A 21,772-nucleotide genomic window follows, 5' to 3' on the forward strand; every position below is an offset into this window, starting at 1 on the left:
GTGTTTCAGATGGCCGTGTCCCAGAACACCGTGGCGGTCTGTCCGATGGCGATGGCGGCGGCGGCGGTGGCGGCGTAAGGCGGCGGCTGCTTCCTCTTCCAGCTGGGCAGGAAGGGCACGCTGTCCTGTTTACACAGATTCTTCTCTGGACGCTGACGAGCCTTAATCTCTCGACACAAAACTCTTTTCTTCTCGATCATCTCTATCATGGTGGCGTCTCCGCAGAGCCACGGCATCTGGAATCAATCAATCAATCATTCATTAAATCAATCTTTCTATGTACCTTCTTTTCTGGAGTCTTTGTGCTTTCTCTTTTTACAGGTTTACATGGATCATAGTTTTATCTGGACCCTGGTCCTGGTTTTATCTGAACCCTGGTTCTGGTTTTATCAGGAACCTGGTCCTGGTTTTATCTGGGTCCTGGTTCTATCTGGACCCTGGTTCTGGTTTTATCTAGAACCTGGTCCTGCCTGACACCTACTGCTATCATCATTATTATTAGTTGCATTGCTATTAGTGCCAATACCATTACTGCTTTGAATATCATTATTATTGTTATTCTAATATATCTACTGCTGCTGTTACGTTTGGTAGTTATAACCTCTTCATCATGCTACTACTCTCATTATATGAATCATTGTCATATACATTGAATGTGTTATAATTCTGTTATGTTCGTTCTGGTCACATGGCATCTATTGTGCTTCTGTCCTTCCTGATAGAGGGATCAACTGATCTTGCTCTCCTTGAGCTTTCTCCCTTGTTTTCCCCTTAAAGATCAAGCTCCTCTTTTATGGAACCAGCTTCCACTTTCAGTCTGGGGGTGCAGACAAAGTCACCTCATTTAAGAGTAGACTTAAGACTTTCCTCTTTAATAGTGCTTATAGTTAGGGCTGAATCAGGTTTGCCCTGGTCCAGCCCATTGATATGCTGCTATAGGCTTATAGGCTGCTGGGGGACGTTTTAGGATACACTGAGCACCTATCTCCTCTTCTCTCTCTCCTAATGGACGAATTTACGTCTTTTCATTGCACATTACTAACTCTACTTCTTCCCCGGAGTCTTTGTGCCTTCTCGCCTCAAAGGGTCCATTGCACCTGGCTGTGTCTGAAGCTGGTCCTGGGTCCTGACCTCTGGCCCCTACTTCTTGCATCCAGCCCCTACCTCCTTCTCTGTGCCTCCTGCCTCAAGGGCCTGGTCTCTTTGGTCCGGCCTCCTTCACGATGCCTCCTGCCTGGTGGGCCGGCTTCCTGCCTCCGTGGCCCTACCTCCTGCCATGGCCCTGCTGATGTGACTCTCCCTCCCTCCCCCCCCCCCCCCCCCCCCCCCCACTCTCTTCCACCTTCTGTTTCATGGAGTGTGGAGGTCTGGATCGTGGTCCATGCCTACTACTCATTATTCATACATTTCTGTCATATTCATTGAATGTGTTGTATCTCTGTAATGCTGTTCATCTGTAGACATGACATCTATTGCTTCTGTCCATCCGGGGAGAGGGATCCTCCACTGTTGCTCTCCTGAAGGTTTCTTCCCTTTTTTCCCTGTGAAAGTTTTTTTTTCTATTTTTTGGGGAGTTTTTCCTGATCCGATGTGAGGTCAGAGTTCAGGGATGTCGTATGTGTACAGATTGTAAAGCCCTCTGAGGCAAATTTGTAATTTGTGATATTGGGCTTTACAAAATAAACTGAATTGAATAAAAAAGGAGCTTGATAACTGAAAGCTCTGGCTCCCATCCTACATTTTAAGACTCTAGGAACCACAAGTAGCCCCACATTTAATGAGCTCTCTAGTGGGGAAATATGGTACTACAAGCTCCTTAAGATTTCAATTCAGTTTATTTTGTATAGCCCAATATCAAAAATGTACAAACTCCCCTCAGAGGGCTTTACAATCTGTACACATACGACATCCCTGACCTTTGACCTCACATCGGATCAGGAACAACTCCCCAAAATAACCTTTCACAGGGAAAAAAGGGAAGAAACCTTCAGGAGAGCAACAGAGGAGGATCCCTCTCCCCAGATGGACGGATGCAGACCTCCACAATCCATGAAAACAGAAGGAGGTAGAGAGGTAGAGAGGCGGGGGGGGGGGTGGCAAATCAGCAGGGCCAAGGCAGGAGACCGGCTCACCAGGCAAGAGGCATCAGACACAGCCAGGTCCGATGGACCCTACGAGACGTGAAGTCGCAAAGACTCCGGGGAGGAAGTAGAGTTAGTAAGGTGCAATGGAGAGATGTAAATGTATCCTTAAGCAGAGAGAGAAGAGGAGATAGGTGCTCAGTGTATCCTAAAACATCCCCCAGCAGCCTATAAGCCTATAGCAGCATATCTAGGGGCTGGAACAGTCTTAAATGTGGGACTGTGTCTGCCTCCCGGACTGAAAGTGGAAGCTGGTTCCATAAAAGAGGAGCTTGATAACTGAAGGCTCTGGCTCCCATCCTACTTTTTAGGACTCTAGGAACCACAAGTAGCCCCGCATTTAGTGAGCGCAGCTCTCTAGTGGGGCAATATGGTACTACAAGCTCCTTAAGATATGATGGTGCATCACCAATCAAGGCTTTGTAGGTGAGGAGAAGAATTTTAAATGTGATTCTTGATTTTACAGGGAGCCAGTGCAGAGCAGCTAATACAGGAGTAATGTGATCTCTTTTCTTAGTTTTTGTGAGTACACAAGCGGCAGCATTCTGGATCAACTGGAGGGTTTTAAGAGACTTATTAGAGCAGCCTAATAAGAAAAAGTTGCAGTAATCTAGTCTGGAAGTACGCGTGAACCAGCTTTTCTGCATCTATTTGAGACAAGATGTGCATGATTTTTGAAATGATACATAGATGAAAAAATGCAATCCTTGAGATTTGCTTCACGTGGGAGTTAAAGGACAAGTCCCGATCAAAGAAAACGCCGAGATTCTTTACAGTGGTGTTGGATGCCAGGGCAATGCCATCTACAGAAACCACATCACCAGATAATTGATCTCTGAGGTGTTCAGGGCCAGTAAAATAACTTCAGTTTTGTCTGAGTTTAACATCAGGAAGTTGCAGGTCATCCATGTTTTTATGTCTTTAAGACATTCTTGAAGTTTAGCGAGCTGGTTGGTCTCCTCTGGTTTGATCGATATATATATTTGAGTATCATCTGCATAACAATGAAAGTTTATGGAGTGTTTCCTGATAATGTTGCTCAAAGGAAGCATATATAAGGTAAATAAAATGGGTCCAAGCACAGAACCTTGTGGAACTCCGTGATTAACGTTGGTGGTCATTGAGGCTTCATCGTTTACAAATACAAACTGAGATCGATCTGATAAATATGATTTAAACCAACTTAGTGTGGTACCTAAAATGCTAATCGACTGATCCAGTCTCTATAACAGGATGTCATGGTCAATGGTGTCGAACGTAGTACTAAGGTCAAACAAAACATCTTACGAAATAAAACACCAACACCATTACCCTGACTCAAAAACTATACACTTTTCTGTGTGACACCCATATCAAACTGGTTTAAGTAGACAACCATAGCTAACCACAGCACCACTCACTGGCCACCATTGTAATGGCTCCAGCAATAGACATATAACTAATTATTTCCTGGAACAGGGATGTCGTATGTGTACAGATTGTAAAGCTCTCTGAGGCAAATTTGTAATTTGTGATATTGGGCTATACAAAATAAACTGAATTGAATAACCATAAACAATTCATCACTGCCTGAGAATAATTACTATTTCACCTCGGAGCATAAATGTAGGCTGAAAAATGTCTGGAGAAGGGTCCAGGTTTAATATGACCACTTTGGCCCCCTTGTACCTCCTTAAAGTCCACATTACTGTCACGGAGAGTCCCCCGCCATTTTATAAAGCTTCCAGTCTACCTTTGTGGCATAGACACCAATATGCTGCATATATTAACCGTATATACATTGATTGATCAAGGCTCCCAGTTTTTCTTTGACTGTGTCTGTTTCAGGCAGACCACTTCTCTATGACTGTTACGTCTCCTTTACATATCGCTTCCAATGGGGATTCTCAGTAAGATCTGGTGTGGTGGTGCAGCGGGGGAAAAATTGTGTGGGGTGACATTACTGACATAACTTACTGATTTAATGAGTGAGTATCTTGATGGCAAGATTGCTCGGCTGCAGTGCATGACAAATTAACTCGCTGGACATGATTATGTATGACACTGCCAATCAGATTTATTAGTTTACTTTTATTAATTAAAGATGCCAAAAGACAAAAGACAACCTCTAGTATGAGTTATTATGGAAATAAAACGTCATATGACCCATCCATCCATTATCACCCGCTTATCCGGGGTCCGCCCGACGTGGCAGCAGGTTCAGCAGGCCTTCCCTCTCACCCGCAACACTTTCCAGCTCATTATGGGGGATCCCGAGGCGTTCCAAGGAGATATAATCCCTCCAGCGTGTCCTCGGTCTTCCCCGGGGCCTCCTACCAGTTGGACGTGCCCGGAAAACCTCTAATGGGAGGCGTCCAGGAGGCATCCTGACTAGATGCCCGAACCACCTCAGCTGACTCCTTTCGTCACGAAGGAGCAGCGACTCGACTCCAAGCTCCCCCCTGATGTCCGAGCTCCTTACCCTATCTCTAAGGCTGAGCCCGGCCACCCTACGGAGGAAGCTCATTTCGGCCGCTTGTATCCGAGATCTCGTTCTTTCGGTCACGACCCAGAGTTCGTGACCATAGGTGAGGGTTGGAACGTAGACCGACCAGTAAATGGAGAGCTTTGCCTTCCGGCTCAGCTCCCTCTTCACCAAGACAGGCCGGTACAGCGTCTGTTTTACTGCTGCAGCCGCACCGATCCGCCTGTCGATCTCCCGCTCCACCTTACACTCACTCGTGAACAAGACCCCGAGATACTTGAACTCCTTCGCTTGGGTTAGGCAGTTTGCCCCCACCTGGAGGGAGCAACCCGCTGGTTTCCGGCAGAGCACCATGGCCTCAGATTTGGAGGTGCTAACTCTCATCACTGCCACTTCGCACTCGGCTGCAAAACGCCCCAGTGAATGCTGGAGGTCACGGTCCGTGGAGGCAAACAGGACCACATCATCCGCGAACAGCAGAGAGGCGATCCCGAGACTCCCGAACCGGATCCTCTCCGTCCCCTGGCTGGGCCTAGATATCCTGTCCTTGAAGGTCACGAACAGGACCGGTGATAAAGGGCAGCCCTTGCGGAGGCCAACACCCACCGGGAATGTGTCTGACTTACTACCGAGGAGACGAACATAGCTCCTACTGCAGGCGTACAGAGACCGAATGGCCCGTGCCAACGGGTCCGGCACCCCATACTCCCGCAGCACCCCCCACAAAAAACCCCAAGGGACCCGATCGAAAGCCTTCTCCAGGTCTACAAAGCACATGTAAGCTGGTTGGGCAAACTCCCAGGACCCCTCCAGTAATCTTGCGAGGGTAAAGAGCTAGTCCACTGTTCCACGACTGGTACGGAATCCGCACTGTTCGTCTTGAATCCGAGGTTCGACAAGCGGTCGGAGCCTCCTCTCCAGCACCCTGGCATAAGCTTTTCCCGGGAGGCTGAGCAGTGTGATACCACGATAGTTTGAGCACACTCTCCGGTCCCCCTTCTTGAAGATGGGAACCACCACCCCGGTCTGCCAGTCCATGGGCACTGTTCCCGACCCCCATGCGACACTGAAAAGGCATGTCAACCAAGACAGCCCAACAATGTCCAGCGCTTTCAGCATCTCAGAGCAGATCTCATCCACCCCTGGCGCCTTGCCACCAAGGAGCTTTTTGACTACCTTAGCGACCTCTGCCAGGGATATGGGTGAAACCACCCCAAAGTCTTCCGGCGCTGCCCACTGTCCGGGGGACATGTTGGCCGGGTTTAGGAGTTCCTCAAAGTGCTCTTTCCACCGCCCGACGATGTCCCCAGTCCGGGTCAGCAGTTCCCCCCCCCCTGCTGAGAACAGCCTGGGGTAGACCCTGCTTTCCCTTCCTGAGCCGTCGGATGGTTTGCCAGAACTTCCTTGAGGCCAACCGAAAGTCCTTCTCCATGGCCTCCCCGAACTCCTCCCATGCCCGAGTTTTAGCCTCCGCGACCATCGCAGCTGCAGCCCTTCTGGCCCGCCGGTACCCGTCAGCTGCTTCAGGAGACCCCTAGGCCAGCCAGGCCCGAAAGGCCTCTTTCTTCAGTTTGACGGCTTCCCTCACCCCCGGTGTCCACCACCGGGTTCTCGTGTTGCCGCCACGACAGGCACCGATGACCTTCCGGCCACAGCCCCGAGCAGCCGCGTCCACAATAGAGGCTTTGAACAAGGTCCACTCGGATTCCATGTCCCCAGCCTCCCTCGGGATTTGTGAGAAGTTCTTCCGGAGGTGGGAGTTGAAGACCTCCCGGACAGGATCCTCTGCCAGACGTTCCCAGTTCACCCTCACTACACGTTTGGGCTTGCCAGGTCTTTCTAGCTGTCTCCCCCGCCATCTGATCCAACTCACCACCAGGTGGTGATCAGTTGACTCTGCTCCTCTCTTCACCCGAGTGTCCAAGACATACGGCCGCAGATCAGATGATACGATTACAAAGTCGATCATTGATCTCCGGCCTAAGGTGTTCTGGTATCAGGTACACTTATGAGCCACCTTATGTTCGAATATGGCGTTCGTTATGGACAAACTGTGGCTAGCACAGAAGTCCAACAACAAAACACCATTCGGGTTCAGATCGGGCAAGCCGTTCCTCCCAATCACGCCCTGCCAGGTTTCTCTGTCATTGCCCACGTGAGCGTTGAAGTCTCCCAGGAGAACTATGGAGTCGGCAGGCGGCGCCCTTTCCAGGACCCCTCCCACCGACTCCAAGAAGGCCGGATACTCCGATATGCTGTTCGGTGCATAAGCACAAACAACAGTCAGAGCCTTACTCCCCGCAACCCGTAGGCGCAGGGAGGCGACCCTCTCGTTCCCCGGGGAAAACTCCAACACAGCGGCGCTCAGCCGGGGGCTCGTGAGTATCCCCACTCCCGCCCGGCGCCTCTCACCCTGGGCAACTCCTGAAAAGGACAAAGTCCAACCCTTCTCCAGGAGCTTGGTTACAGAGCCCATGCTGTGCGTGGAGGTGAGCCTAACTATATCTAGCTGGTACCGCTCCACCTCCTGCACCAGCTCTGGCTCTTTTCCCGCTAGTGAGGTGACGTTCCACGTCCCTAGAGCTAGTCTATGCCGCTGGCAATCGGCCTGCCCAGGTCTCCCGCCTTGATTGCTGCTCCATGGTGTTTTTTCGGGCTGAGCCCGACCGGGCCCCATGGGTGAAAGCCTGGCCACCAGACGCTCGCCGATGAGCTCCCCTCCTGGGTCTGGCTCCGGGAGGGTGCCCCGGTTTCCCTTGTCCGGGCAAGGTAGCTTCAGTCCGTGGGCTGCTATTCATCAGGGTTTATTGAACCGCTCTTAGTCTGGGCTCTCCCCCGAGACCTGTTTGCCTTGGGAGACCCTACCAGGGGCTGATGCCCCGGACAACATAGCTCCCATGATCACTGAGCCACTCAAACTCCTCCACCACGTTAAGGTGGCGATTCATAGGAGAGTCATATGACCATTTCAGATAAATCAAGGGAAGAAGATCCTAAATTGCATTTGTGATCTCGCTTTATTATCTATTTTCTCTAAATTAATTTGCATTATGGCGATAGCATTGATGCACACTAGCAGACAAGGGTTTAACTCTTTTTAAAGAAAAGTGGCTGGACCATGGTCCATGTCTACTAATTATTCATCATTTCTGTCATATTCATTGAATGTGTTTATGTAACTCTGTAACTCTGTTCATCTGGTCACATGACCTCTATTCTTCTGTCCATCCGGGGAGAGGGATCCTCCTCTATTGCTCTCCAGAAGGTTTCTTCCCTTTTTTCCCTGTGAAAGGGTTTTTCCAGTTTTTTTGGGAGTTTTTCCTGATCTGATGTGAGGTCAAAGGTCAGGGATGTCATATGTGTACAGATTGTAAAGCCCTCTGAGGCAAATTAGTAATTTGTGATTTTGGGCTAATGCTAATTGAATTAATTGTTTTATTACCTTCATAAGTATAGATACAACTCATAACCCTGGACTAAACTTTAATAAATTACCTTGTCCATGGAAATTACTTCTGTCGTGTCAGATACTATTTTCAATACTTGATGTTTATATGTTTATAAATTAAAACAACAACTCCTTGATCCCACACTACAACATCACACTTGGTCTTTTGTTATGGTTTTGATTGAGACCCCTAATGACCGAAAGTACATGCTGTGCTTCTGAATTTGGTTTTATGAATATTTTATTCATCATAAACACTCAGCCAGAACACATACACTTTCAGATTTCATGTCAATTTACAACATCATGATGACCCGAGAGAGACGTAAAAACAGTAAAGTTTGTCAGAGAATCCTAGTTTAGGGTGGGAGGTTAGATGGGCTAGGGTTAGGGTTAGGTGAGATCAGAGTTTTTATTAGTGTCAATGAATGTAAATCGAGTTTGAATGAGATATATTAAAGTGCTTCAGTGGAAGTTTATTGTTGGTATTAAGTATGTTTTGTTAGTTTAATTATAGTATCAATGAAGGTTTGTTAGTATTAAAGTATTACAGCCTGTTGTTAATCCCATGGCTTCCAATCAAACATTCTGTATGCGATACACTTTCAAGTAACTATAATGTGAACATATCTGTGTCAAACTGAGCAAGTGTTTCTGTTGGAATTAACATTGTTAACTACAGTTGACTGCGACTGTAGTGCAGTGTCATTGTTTGATGTGCCAGAGCACCCAGTGTGTTAGAAAGGGACGCCACGGTCTGACAAAGCACCATGAAGGAATGAGAAGATACTGAGTATTACTTCACTTTAAATATCGACAAATTCAATAAAATGTCAGTTTTTAGAATTCACGTTGAGACATAATAGAAAAAACATTAAATTCAAACACCAAATATTATACACACAAATAAAATTATGAAATATTCCTTATTAAAGAAAACACTTATTTACTAGTTTACATGTTTACATTTCAGATGTCAGTCAGCTGATGGATCAAAGTTTCTGTCACTTTGTAAAATAGTTTTACGGTCTGTTGTTCATTGATGAATCCTGTGTGAAATATAAAGTCTACAATTATTTTCGATTTAAAGAAATTAAATGAAACTGCTGGTTGTCAGCTGATTTACAAAAGGGATCAAAGGAATCAAAGTGAACAGACAAGTAACACAGAAACATAGACAGATAGATTGGTAGTAGACAGACTGTTAGACAGGTAAAGAGACAGGGAGACACACATGTGTTTTACAGGTGTCATACCTGGCTGAGGGCCGGGTGATGTGGCTCATACAGGTGACGTTGTGTTGTCCCACCTGGTGAAGGAACTCCCGAAGTGGATGTTGAACGGCCAAGTTTACAGACCAGCTTTGATTCTGGAGATTACATCAATCAACAAACGCAGATTATGGAAGATTCATCTGAAGGTCATCAGAGTTAGAAAAACAATCAGTGAAATAAAATCTACTGATTTCAAAGGGAAAATCCTTTTATGAAGATGTCGGATAAACTGACTTCCTGTTATTATCTTCACATTTAAACCTGACCTATTGTCATCTTCACATGTAAACATGACTTCCTGTTGTCCCCCCTGAAGAAAATGGCAGCTCACTTCCTCTATTGATGAAGGAGGGATATTAGTTAGATTAACATTTTATAGGGAGAGTTTGTCGAGATCGCCAAGATCCGTCATCACGTGATGACTTCCTTTACGAGCGCTATCCATTCTGCCCACAAGGAATCATTTATTAAAGACCTTCTCGAGCCGTACATTGAACACGAAATGCATTGACTGTCTCACAGACTGTTTGCAGAGCCTTGTGGTACAGTGTGGTACATTGTTGTACAGTGTGGTACATTGTGGTTCTATAGTGTCGACGATGCAGAATATTGGGAAAGCCGCTGTATGCCGTGGTGTTTGTAAAGTTTATTTAGCACTTAAGAAACGTATAGATGTGTTCATTAGGTTCCCTCGCCATGTCCGAGTAAATGCAATACAAGTTATATATGGTCATCTCCACATACATGAATATACACATATATATTATCTACTTGTTCTGAAAGAGTTGAGAGTTATTTTAGATCTCATTGGATGATGCATGCCATTACGCCAACTGCCAGCAGGCACATTTAAAGAATGAGGCACTTAAAATGAGCCAATACATTTTCCCAACACTTATGCTGCGTTCACACTAAAAGCTTTGCAAGTAGTTTCCATGAAAGTCAATGCACAGACGAATGGATGCGAATAAAGAGGATTTTCATCCACTAGACGTCGTCGGTAAAGTCACCGAGCTGTGTGAGCCTACGGGTGATGTTATGTATAAATATTGTGGCATCACCAGTGGACAGGTAGTGGAGGGGCGCTACATCCCCACGCAGGATCAGTGCCCACACCACAAAATGGCCACCTTGGGCGGCACTACATCTCCCAGACTTCCTTACCACTAACACAGCTGTCGGTGCTTAAGTTGACGGACTGACATTTTTTCATTGTTTGGATTTAACGGAGCCCTCTGAGGTGCTGGTGCTGGAAGAATAAACCCACCCTTTTTACTTTATAAACGTCTGTGTGTGTCTCTTTTCCAGCCTCTCGTGCACTGCCCCACCCTAGCTTGCCCTAGGGACAACCCGTGACGCTGCAATATATATATATATATATATATATATATATATATATATATGATATTAATGTTATGAACTCAAACACGAGGGCATTAGATGTTCCGATGTTTGTGGGATGTCCACAACAAGTATAAAGCAGAAATAGTGGGGTTTTTTTCCATGGTGGATGGCGGAAGTTATAAATGTGTCCATGGAGATAAGCCACGCCCCCTCTCAAGCGCGAGTGAAGTGAATGAATTGATTAGATTTTGCCATGATTATGCCTGGAATTCCTCATATACGTTCATGATCATCTCCTGCTCCTCAGCGGAGAAAAAGAGTCTCTTTCTTTGAGTTTATTTGCCTTTATCATGGTTTCTGTGATCGACACTTCCCTCTTTTGAAGTCGGACGGGCACGCGCAACTTTCCTGTGAACTGACGTCTGACTGAAATTAACAAGATGGTTTGAGTAAGGATCAGCCTTTGAGAAACCGGGATAGCCTGATGTCAATCATCTTGTTAATTTTAGCTGGCTAATAGGACATTTGATCGACTTTGTTGAGCCACGTACGAGAAATAGGGCCCAGGTCTGGACTCCACGGGGGGATCTATCTCGTTGCTGATTGGGGCAGTCGGTACTCAATTTCAAATCTCCCTGTAGAGTCCAAGCACCAAAGATTCTGAGACTTCATCATATCATCTGTTAACAATAAACATTATCCTTTCTTTATCTAACTGGTCCCTCCCTGATTGAACTGTTGTCATCTTCACATTTAAACCTGACCTCCTATTGTCATCCTCACCTTTAAACCTGACCTTCTGTTGTCATCTTTACATTTAAACCTGACCTTCTGTCGTCATCTTCACATTTAAACTTAACTTCCTGTCATCTTCACAATAAACATGACCTCCTTTGATGAGCTTCACATTTAAACCTGACCCTCCTAATGCTCTTCACAGTTTAACCTGACCTCCTCCTCCTCCTCCTCCTCCTCCTCCTCCTCCGGACAGCATCATGGTGGGGCTGACAGATGACCTCCCCATCCTGCTTGAAACTGGACTGGACTGTCCGTCTCGGTCTTTACTGCCATGTCTTGGCAGAGACCTTGAATCTCCTACAGAGGCACAACCAGATAAAGACAAGAGAGAAAGACAGACTAGAGATTAGAGAAGTGAACTATCTTGTTTCCGAAGAAACTAATTAATTTGTCCAAGAAGACAAAGAACCCCAAACAGAAACAGAGAACCAGCAGAACCTGAAGCAAATACGGTCAAAAGAATTAACGTATAACTTAAGATGGTAATGAATACATGAGAACATGCAAGAAAAAGAGAGAATAAGAACTACTAAGTAATTAAAAATGTGTACAAACTTAATTACTTCCCATTGCTGAGTAAAATTGAGGAAGATCTAAACAGATGGAAGAACTACCCATTACCCTAATTGGTCGAATAAACTGTGTGAAAATGAATATTCTCCCGAGGTTGCAGTATCTTTTCCAGTCCTTACCCGTTCCATTAACTGCAACCTTTTTTAAAACACTCAACAAACACGTCAGACAATTTTTATGGAACTGTAAAATTCCAAGGGTGTCAATGGAAAAACTAACATTGGACTATAATCTAGAAGGTTTTTGACTGCCCAATTTCAAAAAATATTATTTAGCGGCCCAGATGGATACAAATTGGACTTCATCCTCTGAAAGAAGGAACTTCCAGTGATTTTATTTATAAATGGAACTCCAAAACCATATCCAACAGGACAGATAATCCTATTTTGAAACATTTTATTAAAATATGGTATGAAGTTAAAAAAAATCTTGGGCTGAATTTTAGACTGTTATCAAAAACACCTCTAAGACCAAATGAACTTGTAGCCATGACTCTAAATAATAAGATTCTGGAGACTTGGCATGACAGGGGAATCCAACATCTGGGAGATTGCTTTGATAGAGGACGTCTCATGTCTTTTGAAGAACTGAAGTCAAAGTATGACTTGTCCAGTAGAACTTTCTTTTGTTACCTCCAGTTAAGATCTTTTTTGAGAACCGACCTGGGCCCTGAAATGACTACCTGTGTTAACTAATGTGGAAAAATTGCTTCATGAGGGAAATGTGTACAAATGTATTTCTAAAATGTACTACATGTTGCTGAATGAGGGCCCCAAACCAGGATTACACAGATACAGGATGAGATGGGAATCAGACTTGAATATAGCAATTGATGAACACCTCTGGTCAGATTTGTGCCAAAACAGTTTGTCAGCAACGGTTAATGCCCGGTACAGACTTGTGCATTATAATTTTCTTCACCAACTGTACCTCACCCCACAGAAGCTACATAAATCCAAAACTGAATTGTCAGAAATGTGCATCAGATGTGGTATAGAGGTTGGCTCCTTCCTACACTGTACATGGCTCTGCACAAAGGTGAGGTCCTTCTGGTGTCACTTTTGTAATGCCTTAACTAAGGTCACAGGGGTTACCTTTCCATTGGAGCCTGAGCTATGTTTACTGGGACACTTCACAATTTTCAACGGGTCTTTGACAAAGCTCCAAATTAAATTAGAAGCAATTGCTTTATGTGTGGCCAGGAAATGTATAGCAATGACTTGGAAGTCTGGTTCCCCCACTCTCATTGACAAATGGTCTGTGGAAATGAACAGTTGTATTCCTCTTGAAAAGATTACATATAGTGTAATGTTTATTGTAGCATGCTCTGTATGCTTTGCATGTTTTCTTGCATTGTGAAAATATTTGGAAATTGAAATATTACAAAAAACGAACTACTAAGTAATTGTCACCCTCTGAAATATATGTTGCCATATGAAGTACCAACAGTAAGCTGTAGCTTTTGAGTATTCTTGTAACCATTATATTTGAAGATATAGTTCACATCCATGTCAATAATCTCTATTCCATCTTCATCTCTCAAAACTGCTGTTTTGAAATAATAACATTTGTTTTACCCCAGTTAAAGTCTGTACGGAAGTTATTTCATGAATCCCCAAATCACATTTATTCTCTCTCACGTCTAGTCACGTTGGGTACATTCTCTCACGTCTAAAGTCCTGACGGGTACATACTCTCTCACGTCTAAAGTCACAACAGGTACATTCACTCTCACGCCTAAAGTCACAACAAGTACATTCTCACTTGCATCTAAAGTCCTGATTGGTACATTCTCTATCACCTCTAAAGTCCTGATGGGTACATTCTCTCTCATCTAAAGTCCTGATGGGTACATTCTCTTTCACGTCTAAAGTCCTGACGGGTACATTCTCTCTCATCTAAAGTCCTGATGGGTACATTCTCTTTCACATCTAAAGTCACAACAGGTATATTCTCTTTCACGTCTAAAGTCCTGACGGGTACATTCTCTCTCATCTAAAGTCCTGACAGGTACATTCTCTCTCACGTCTAAAGTCCTGATGGGTAAATTCTCTCTCACATCTAAAGTTACAGCAGGTATATTCTCTCTCACGTCTAAAGTCACAACGGGTAAATTATCTCACATCTAAACTCACATTGTGTACATTTTCTCACATAACCCTAACCCTAACCCTAATCCTGACAGGTACATTGTCTCTTATCTAAAGTCACGACTCAGTTAAATAAACTAGAACAGTTTGAAAGAGATTATTTTGAGAAGATTCTGGTCAGATTAGTATATAGAAAATAGGCGACAGTATTTACTCTCTAATAAGGTAAAATGAAGAAACTGACGTGAAAATGAATCAGATGAATTATTTAGAAATCAATATTCTGAATTAATGCACGACATAAAACAAAATGATTGGTCGCTGCTGTTATTTATTGTTCTAAATGGTGTTTTATACTATGTGGGGCTGGAGGCTCTCCTCAGCAACGCTTTCCAGCTCTTCCTGTGGAACTCCGAGGCATACCCAGGCCAGACGAGATATATATTCCCTCCAGCTTGTTAGGGTCTAACCCAGGGCCTCTTACCAGTTAGATTTGCCCAGAAAACCTTTTAAAAAGGAGGCGACCAGGAGGCATCCTGATCAGAAGTTGGACCACCTACGCTGGCCTCTTTCGACCTGAAGGATCAGCATCTCTACTCCCCTCTGGATGCCTGAACTCCTCACCCTATCTCTAAGGTTGAGCCTAGACTTCCGTGATCTCTTTCTTTCGGTCACCATACAAAGTCCATGACCGTAGCTGAGGGTCTGAACAAAGAAGGACTGGTAAATCGAGAGCAATGACGTAATGATGTTGTACAGATGTTGTACAAATAACACTGACTGTTATTTCTTACCTTCACCCTCCCTGTTCTTCCTGCCTCTTTATCCTGGCCTCATCAACTGTTTACTAGATGTAAAACTGCTATAAAACTGATTTTAAAAATGTTGTAGTTCTACAGTAGTCATGGTGTAGTACTGTTGAAGAGATAAGTATTTACCTCCACTCCCTCTGCTCTTCCTGTCTCCGGTCACTTTCTTCATCACCTGTCTACCCGAGGTAAACAGGTTGTTGAGTTCATCCAATGGGCTTGTGGGTGTCTGTGACCTCATCGACACATTCTGCATGGAGCCATGGGTGGAGGCATTACTGAGTTCAGCCCCACCCTCCCTAGCCCTGTGTGAAGATGAGGAAGAGGAAGAGCGGGGCATACTTCCTCCTGCCATCAGAGCGTCATATGGTGGAGGTCTCTTCAGACTCAGGGGAGTCAGAGAGCGACCCATGCTGACAGGAGAAGGACATGCTGATTGGCTGCGGGGATAAACATGCCCACTGTTGGCAGAGCCAGAGGACTTGTAGAGGTTGGAGGGGAGAGGTGGAGCTGATGAGCGGCCTGAGGAGGTGATGGTGTGTGTGGAGGCCAGGTCCCGGTCTCGGTCCTGGTCCCGGTCCTTGCGGTGGTGGGTGGAGCTCTGAGGATGTTCAACACCACCTGACTTGCTGTAGGAGGCATTGTCCATCATGGACAGTCGTGTGACCTCTAAAGGGGTGAGGGGGGACTCGTCAGAATTGGGAGAGCACTGAGCAGGGAGGGGGGGGAAGACGAGCAGTGGCGGGCGGTGAGTCAGGAGGTTGGGGAAAGGTGGAGGGATGTCGCAGAGAGAGCCACGGGACGTCCAGGCTTCTGGATCCATGATGGTGGACTGAGCGTCCTGCAGGAAATCCTCCAACATTGGATATTTCATCTCCTCGTACACTGATTCACTCTGCTCGTCTTCCACAGTTTCTGGACCTTTTAGCTCTCGCAGTATATTTCCCACCATCTCGATGTAGACGGGCTCCTCGTCGTCCGTGTCTCTTGATGCCGGACTTTGACTCTGGGATGAAGATTTATCCCATCGCAAGGAAGACTTCTTGTTGCCATGGTTATGGATGTAAGATTCATCAAAGGAGGTGCTGAGCTGAGTGTTTGGGTTCCTCTTAGGTTTGGGTGGCGGCATCTTCTTGTAGTCTTCACTGTAGAAATGGCATCGAGCTGCAGAGAGACAGACAGTGATGTTAAAATCAAAAGATTCTGGGACGGAATGAAGCTTCATCAGTTCCAAAAGAAACATTCTTAAACATGGGACTTAACAATTTAAACCTGACTGATGTTAACCAGCAGGTGTCATGTTTAACCAGCAGGTGTCATTTGCACCAGCAGGTGTCATGTTTAACCAGCAGGTGTCATGTATAACCAGCAGGTGTAATGTTTAACCAGAAGGTGTCACGTTTAACCAGCAGGTGTCATGTTTAATTTTTAACCGGCAGGTGTTATCTATAACCAGCAGGTGTCATGTTTAACCATCAGGTGCCATGGTTAACCACCAGGTGTTATCTATAACCAGCAGGTGTCATGTTTAACCATCAGGTGCCATGTTTAACCAGCAGGTGTAATGTTTAACCAGCAGGTGTCATGTTTAACCAGCAGGTGTAATGTTTAACCAGAAGGTGTCATGTTTAATGTTTAAACCGGCAGGTGTTATCTATAACCAGCAGGTGTCATGTTTAACCAGCAGGTGCCATGTTTAACCAGCAGGTGTAATGTTTAACCAGAAGGTGTCATGTTTAACCATCAAGTGCCATGTTTAACTAGCAGGTGTAATGTTTAACCAGCAGGTGTAATGTTTAACCAGCAGGTGTAATGTTTAACCAGAAGGTGCCATGTTTAACCAGCAGGTGTAATGTTTAACCAGCAGGTGTAATGTTTAACCAGAAGGTGCCATGTTTAACCAGCAGGTGTAATGTTTAACCAGCAGGTGTCATGTTTAACCAGCAGGTGTTATCTATAACCAGCAGGTGTCATGCTTAACCAGCAGGTATCATGTTTAACCAGCAGGTGTCATGTTTAACCAGCAGGTGTTAAGTTTAACCAGCAGGTGTCATGTTGAACCAGCAGGTGTCAAGTTTAACCAGCAGATGTCATTTTTAACCAGCAGGTGTTAAGTTTAACCAGCAGGTGTCATGTTGAACCAGCAGGTGTCAAGTTTAACCAGCAGATGTCATTTTTAACCAGCAGGTGTTATGTTTAACCAGCAGGTGTCATGTTGAACCAGCAGTTGTTAAGTTTAACCAGCAGATGTAATTTTTAACCAGCAGGTGTTATGTTTAACCAGCAGGTGTCATGTTTAACCAGCAGGTGTAATGTTTAACCAGAAGGTGCCATGTTTAACCAGCAGGTGTAATGTTTAACCAGCAGGTGTCATGTTTAACCAGCAGGTGTTATCTATAACCAGCAGGTGTCATGCTTAACCAGCAGGTATCATGTTTAACCAGCAGGTGTCATTTTTAACCAGCAGGTGTCATGTTGAACCAGCAGGTGTCAAGTTTAACCAGCAGATGTCATTTTTAACCAGCAGGTGTTATGTTTAACCAGCAGGTGTCATGTTGAACCAGCAGTTGTTAAGTTTAACCAGCAGATGTCATTTTTAAACAGCAGGTGTTATGTTTAACCAGCAGGTGTTATGTTTAACCAGCAGGTGTCATGTTTAACCAGCAGGTGTTAAGTTTAACCAGCAGATGTCATGTTGAACCAGCAGGTGTCAAGTTCAACCAGCAGATGTCATTTTTAACCAGCAGGTGTTAAGTTTAACCAGCAGGTGTCATGTTGAACCAGCAGGTGTCAAGTTTAACCAGCAGATGTCATTTTTAACCAGCAGGTGTTATGTTTAACCAGCAGGTGTCATGTTGAACCAGCAGTTGTCAAGTTTAACCAGCAGATGTCATGTTTAACCAGCAGGTGTTAAGTTTAACCAGCAGATGTCATTTTTAACCACCAGATTTCATGTTTAACCAGCAGGTGTTAAGTTTAACCAGCATATGTCATTTTTAACCAGCAGATTTCATGTTTAACCAGCAGGTGTCATGTTTAACCAGCAGGTGTTGTGTTTAACAACAAAATCCGGCCCGCCAGTTCATTGTGGAGGTGGATGCATCAGACACTGGGATTGGGGTGGTTCTTTTGCAACGGGCTAGTGAAGATCCAAAGGTTCATCCATGTGCCTTCTTTTCCGGGAAACTGTCTCCCGCTGAGAGGAATACGACATTGGGAATCGGGAGTTGTTGGCAGTGGAGCTGGCACTGGAAGAGTAGAGACACTTGCTAGAGGGAGCAGAGCAGCTGTTTATGTTCTTGACGGACCACAAAAACCTAGAATACATCCGTTCAGCGAAGAGGCTGAACTCCTGTCAAGCTAGATGGGCTCTATTTTTTTATCGTTTTGAGTTTGCTCTCTCATACAAACCCAGCTCCAAGAACATAAAACTCGACATCCTGTCTCATCAATCCTCAAGGCATCCTTCCCTTGGACTGCGTCATAATAATCCATTTAATTTATATAGTGCTTTTCAAGATACTCAAAGACACTTTACATTATACACCGTAGACACAGCTACGGGGAGCAATGCAGGGTTAAGTGTCTTGCTCAAGGACACATCGACTAGGGCGGGGATTGAACTGCCAACCCCTTGATTGAAAGATGGGCATGCTAACCACTGACCCATAGTTGCCACGATATCATAGTTGCAGTGACCAGGATGTCGGGGCTAAAACCCTGACCTTTGCCCTCTGAGGGAGTAGCTAGTCTGGGAAACCCAAAGGTATGCCATATGTGTTTACATGTGTCTGAGGAACAAGGATGGATTCCAGGTGGGGTCACGGGGCACTAATAATGACTGACATGTCCTGGGGTTATATTACTGGACACAAGTCAAACATGATCTATTACGGAGGCTGAGGAGGGTAGAGTGAGAGAAAGTCTTGTCCTTACATCGCTCAGCTCCACTAGATTGAACACAGCTGTTCTTCTACTGTGAAAGTGTAACCACTGGGTGGTTAGACTGAAGGGTAGCAGTAATTTCTGACAGTTGTGCATGAAGACTCAGAGGTTCCTGTTCTATTCGGCTGAATGTTTCATGACTTGTTTGTACTTTAGCTCATGGTTGATGACTTGTAAACTCGTTAGAATTGTTCTATATCTTATCCTGTAATAAGGTTTAATGTTTAAGGTGTCACGTTTAAACAGCAGGTGTCATGTTTAATGTTTAACCAGCAGGTGTTATGCTTAACCAGCAGGTGTCATGTTTAACAACCAGGTGTAATGTTTAACCAGCAGGGGTCATGTGTAACCAGCAGGTGTCATGTTTAACCAGAAGGTGTAATGTTTAACCAGAAGGTGTCACGTTTAACCAGCAGGTGTCATGTTTAACCAGCAGGTGTCATGTTTAACCAGCAGGTGTCATGTTTAATGTTTAACCAGCAGGTGTCATGTTTAATGTTTAACCAGAAGGTGTCACGTTTAACCAGAAGGTGTCATGTTTAATGTTTAACCAGAAGGTGTCATGTTTAATGTTTAACCAGGAGGTGTTATGTTTAACCAGCAGGTGTCATGTTTAATGTTTAACCAGCAGGTGTCATGTTTAACCAGCAGGTGTCATGTTTAACCAGCAGGTGTCATGTTTAATGTTTAACCAGAAGGTGTCGCGTTTAACCAGCAGGTGTAATGTTTAATCAGAAGGTGTCACGTTTAACCAGCAGGTGTCATGTTTAATGTTTAACCAGCAGGTGTCATGTTTAACCAGCAGGTGTCATGTTTAACCAGCAGGTGTCATGTTTAACCAGCAGGTGTTATGTTTAACCAGCAGGTGTCATGTTTAACCAGCAGGTGTTATGTTTAATCAGAAGGTGTCACGTTTAACCAGCAGGTGTCATGCTGAAACCTGCAGGTGTAATGTTTAACCAGCAGGTGTCATGTTTAACCAGCAGGTGTTATGTTTAACCAGCAGGTGTCATGTTTAACCAGCAGGTGTCATGTTTAACCAGCAGGTGTCATGTTTAACCAGCAGGTGTTATGTTTAACCAGCAGGTGTCATGTTTAACCAGCAGGTGTTATGTTTAACCAGCAGGTGTCATGTTTAACCAGCAGGTGTCATGTTTAACCAGCAGGTGTTATCTATAACCAGCAGGTGTCATGCTGAAACCTGCAGGTGCCGCTTTCTGTGAAAGTGATTTCTCACAATAACCAGCAGGTTTCGGGTATAACCAGCAGGTGTCATGTTTTACGAGCAGGTGTCGGTATAACCAGCAGGTGTCGGGTATAACCAGCAGGTGTCGTGTTTAACGAGCAGGTGTCGGTATAACCAGCAGGTGTCATGTTTAGCCAGCAGGTGTCATGTTTAATCAGGTGTCATGACACCTGCTGGTGTCAGGTGTTCTCACCTTCAGCCTGCTCTGAAGTGTCTTTGGTCTCTTGAGTGTCTGTCTTGGTGATTCCGGAGCCTCCGTTCACAGTCTCAGAACTGCTGCTCAGTTTTGTGTTGGGGTCTCTCTTGGGTTTGGGTGGGGGTTGTTTACGGTTGGAATTGGATTCGTTATCTCCGCCCACCGAGTGGAGGGACTGGGATCGGACAGTGAAACCCCGACTGGGGGGTGGCAGACGGTCCTGTGGCACCGGCATCGTCATGAAACCCATTCTGAAATGTTTTCCAGAGTATGCCCCGTCTGTTGCCATGGCTACATCTTCACCAATCCTGGATGGACCAGAGGAGAGAAAGAAATTGTGGATCTTTGACGAATCACAGAACACCCAATAGAACAGGGGTAATAAATTAAGATTCAACAAGGTCCAGATAGATTTCATCATGCATCAGTCCAGATCATCACAATAATGTCTCAGTGGATTTTATCCCATATATATCGAAGTAACAGTTTTAAACGTCTGTATCTCGTCAACAACTGATTGAAAAAAAAAAAGATCAATTGAATAATATATACTAACACTATTTATTAACAGTTTTCAAATTTACCTGATCAATTATAAATAATGCATACTCATAAATTTCAAGTAAAATATTGGCGGCAAAAATGTATTACCTAACAGAAAGCTGTTGAGACATGTTGATCATAAAATAAAGTAATTAAATAATGTATTGAACTAATTTCCCTGAAGCTTTCAGTTCCGTTCAGTTGGGCTCTTGGATAATGGTTTGTTATGTGGCTTGATTTGAGTATTTTATGTTTGCTCAAGAGATGTGTTCTTTAGGCAAAAGGCCTGATACACCAGTTTTAGCTTCCCTTCATTGGCTACCCATCTATGTGAAATCAGACTCAAATTTTAAGCCCCCCAGGACCCATATATGGTGCCTTGGGGGATTCAGGTGGGGTTCAGGTAAAACCAGGAAAATAATGACAAAATAATATAATGATGTTTCATCAAATTAAACAGCACAACATGAGCTACAATAATTAGTAAGCCGTTTTCAAATGCTCAAACACAACTCACACAATAATAAGAATAAGATTGGGATAAGGAAGATACTTTCGACGTATCAGATTCCAACATTTCACAAACGTGTATTTTATTGGCTCATGTTGCTGTCAATCTTGTATTGGTGTGAAAATCTCAATTATATTAGCTCTAACACTTCCAAAGAGGTGCCGTTTACTGAAATCGACCAATCTTTGACTGAGAGAGTGCAATGCGCAATCATCATGAGCCAGCCAGCCACGTGAGAAGTGACCATTACGCAGGAGGACGCGCTGTGTAATACACGGGTGGTCAGTTTAGCGGTGTGGTGAGACGGTTGTGTTTAGTGATAACCCTATTCCCCCTCTCAAATGACACAGATGGTGCCCAAGGTGCCCAAATGCCCATTTTGGAGATCTT

At 44.7% G+C, this 21,772-nt stretch overlaps 1 protein-coding gene across 1 annotated transcript; it reads right to left on the reverse strand.

The window, feature by feature from the left end:
• Positions 1–5: 5 nt before the first annotated feature.
• On the reverse strand, positions 6–20,636 carry nyap2a (neuronal tyrosine-phosphorylated phosphoinositide-3-kinase adaptor 2a; the record flags this gene model as incomplete). The annotated part of the gene is made up of 5 exons (XM_034549091.1): positions 6–236; positions 9,310–9,422; positions 11,623–11,766; positions 15,071–16,105; positions 20,326–20,636. Coding segments are annotated over 5 exons (1,834 nt in total), but the record flags the coding sequence as incomplete, so codon positions are not given.
• Between the last annotated feature and the right edge of the window lie 1,136 nt (positions 20,637–21,772).

Source organism: Cyclopterus lumpus, chromosome 13 (assembly GCF_009769545.1).
Source record: "Cyclopterus lumpus isolate fCycLum1 chromosome 13, fCycLum1.pri, whole genome shotgun sequence".
NCBI classification, from domain to species: Eukaryota; Metazoa; Chordata; class Actinopteri; order Perciformes; family Cyclopteridae; genus Cyclopterus; species Cyclopterus lumpus.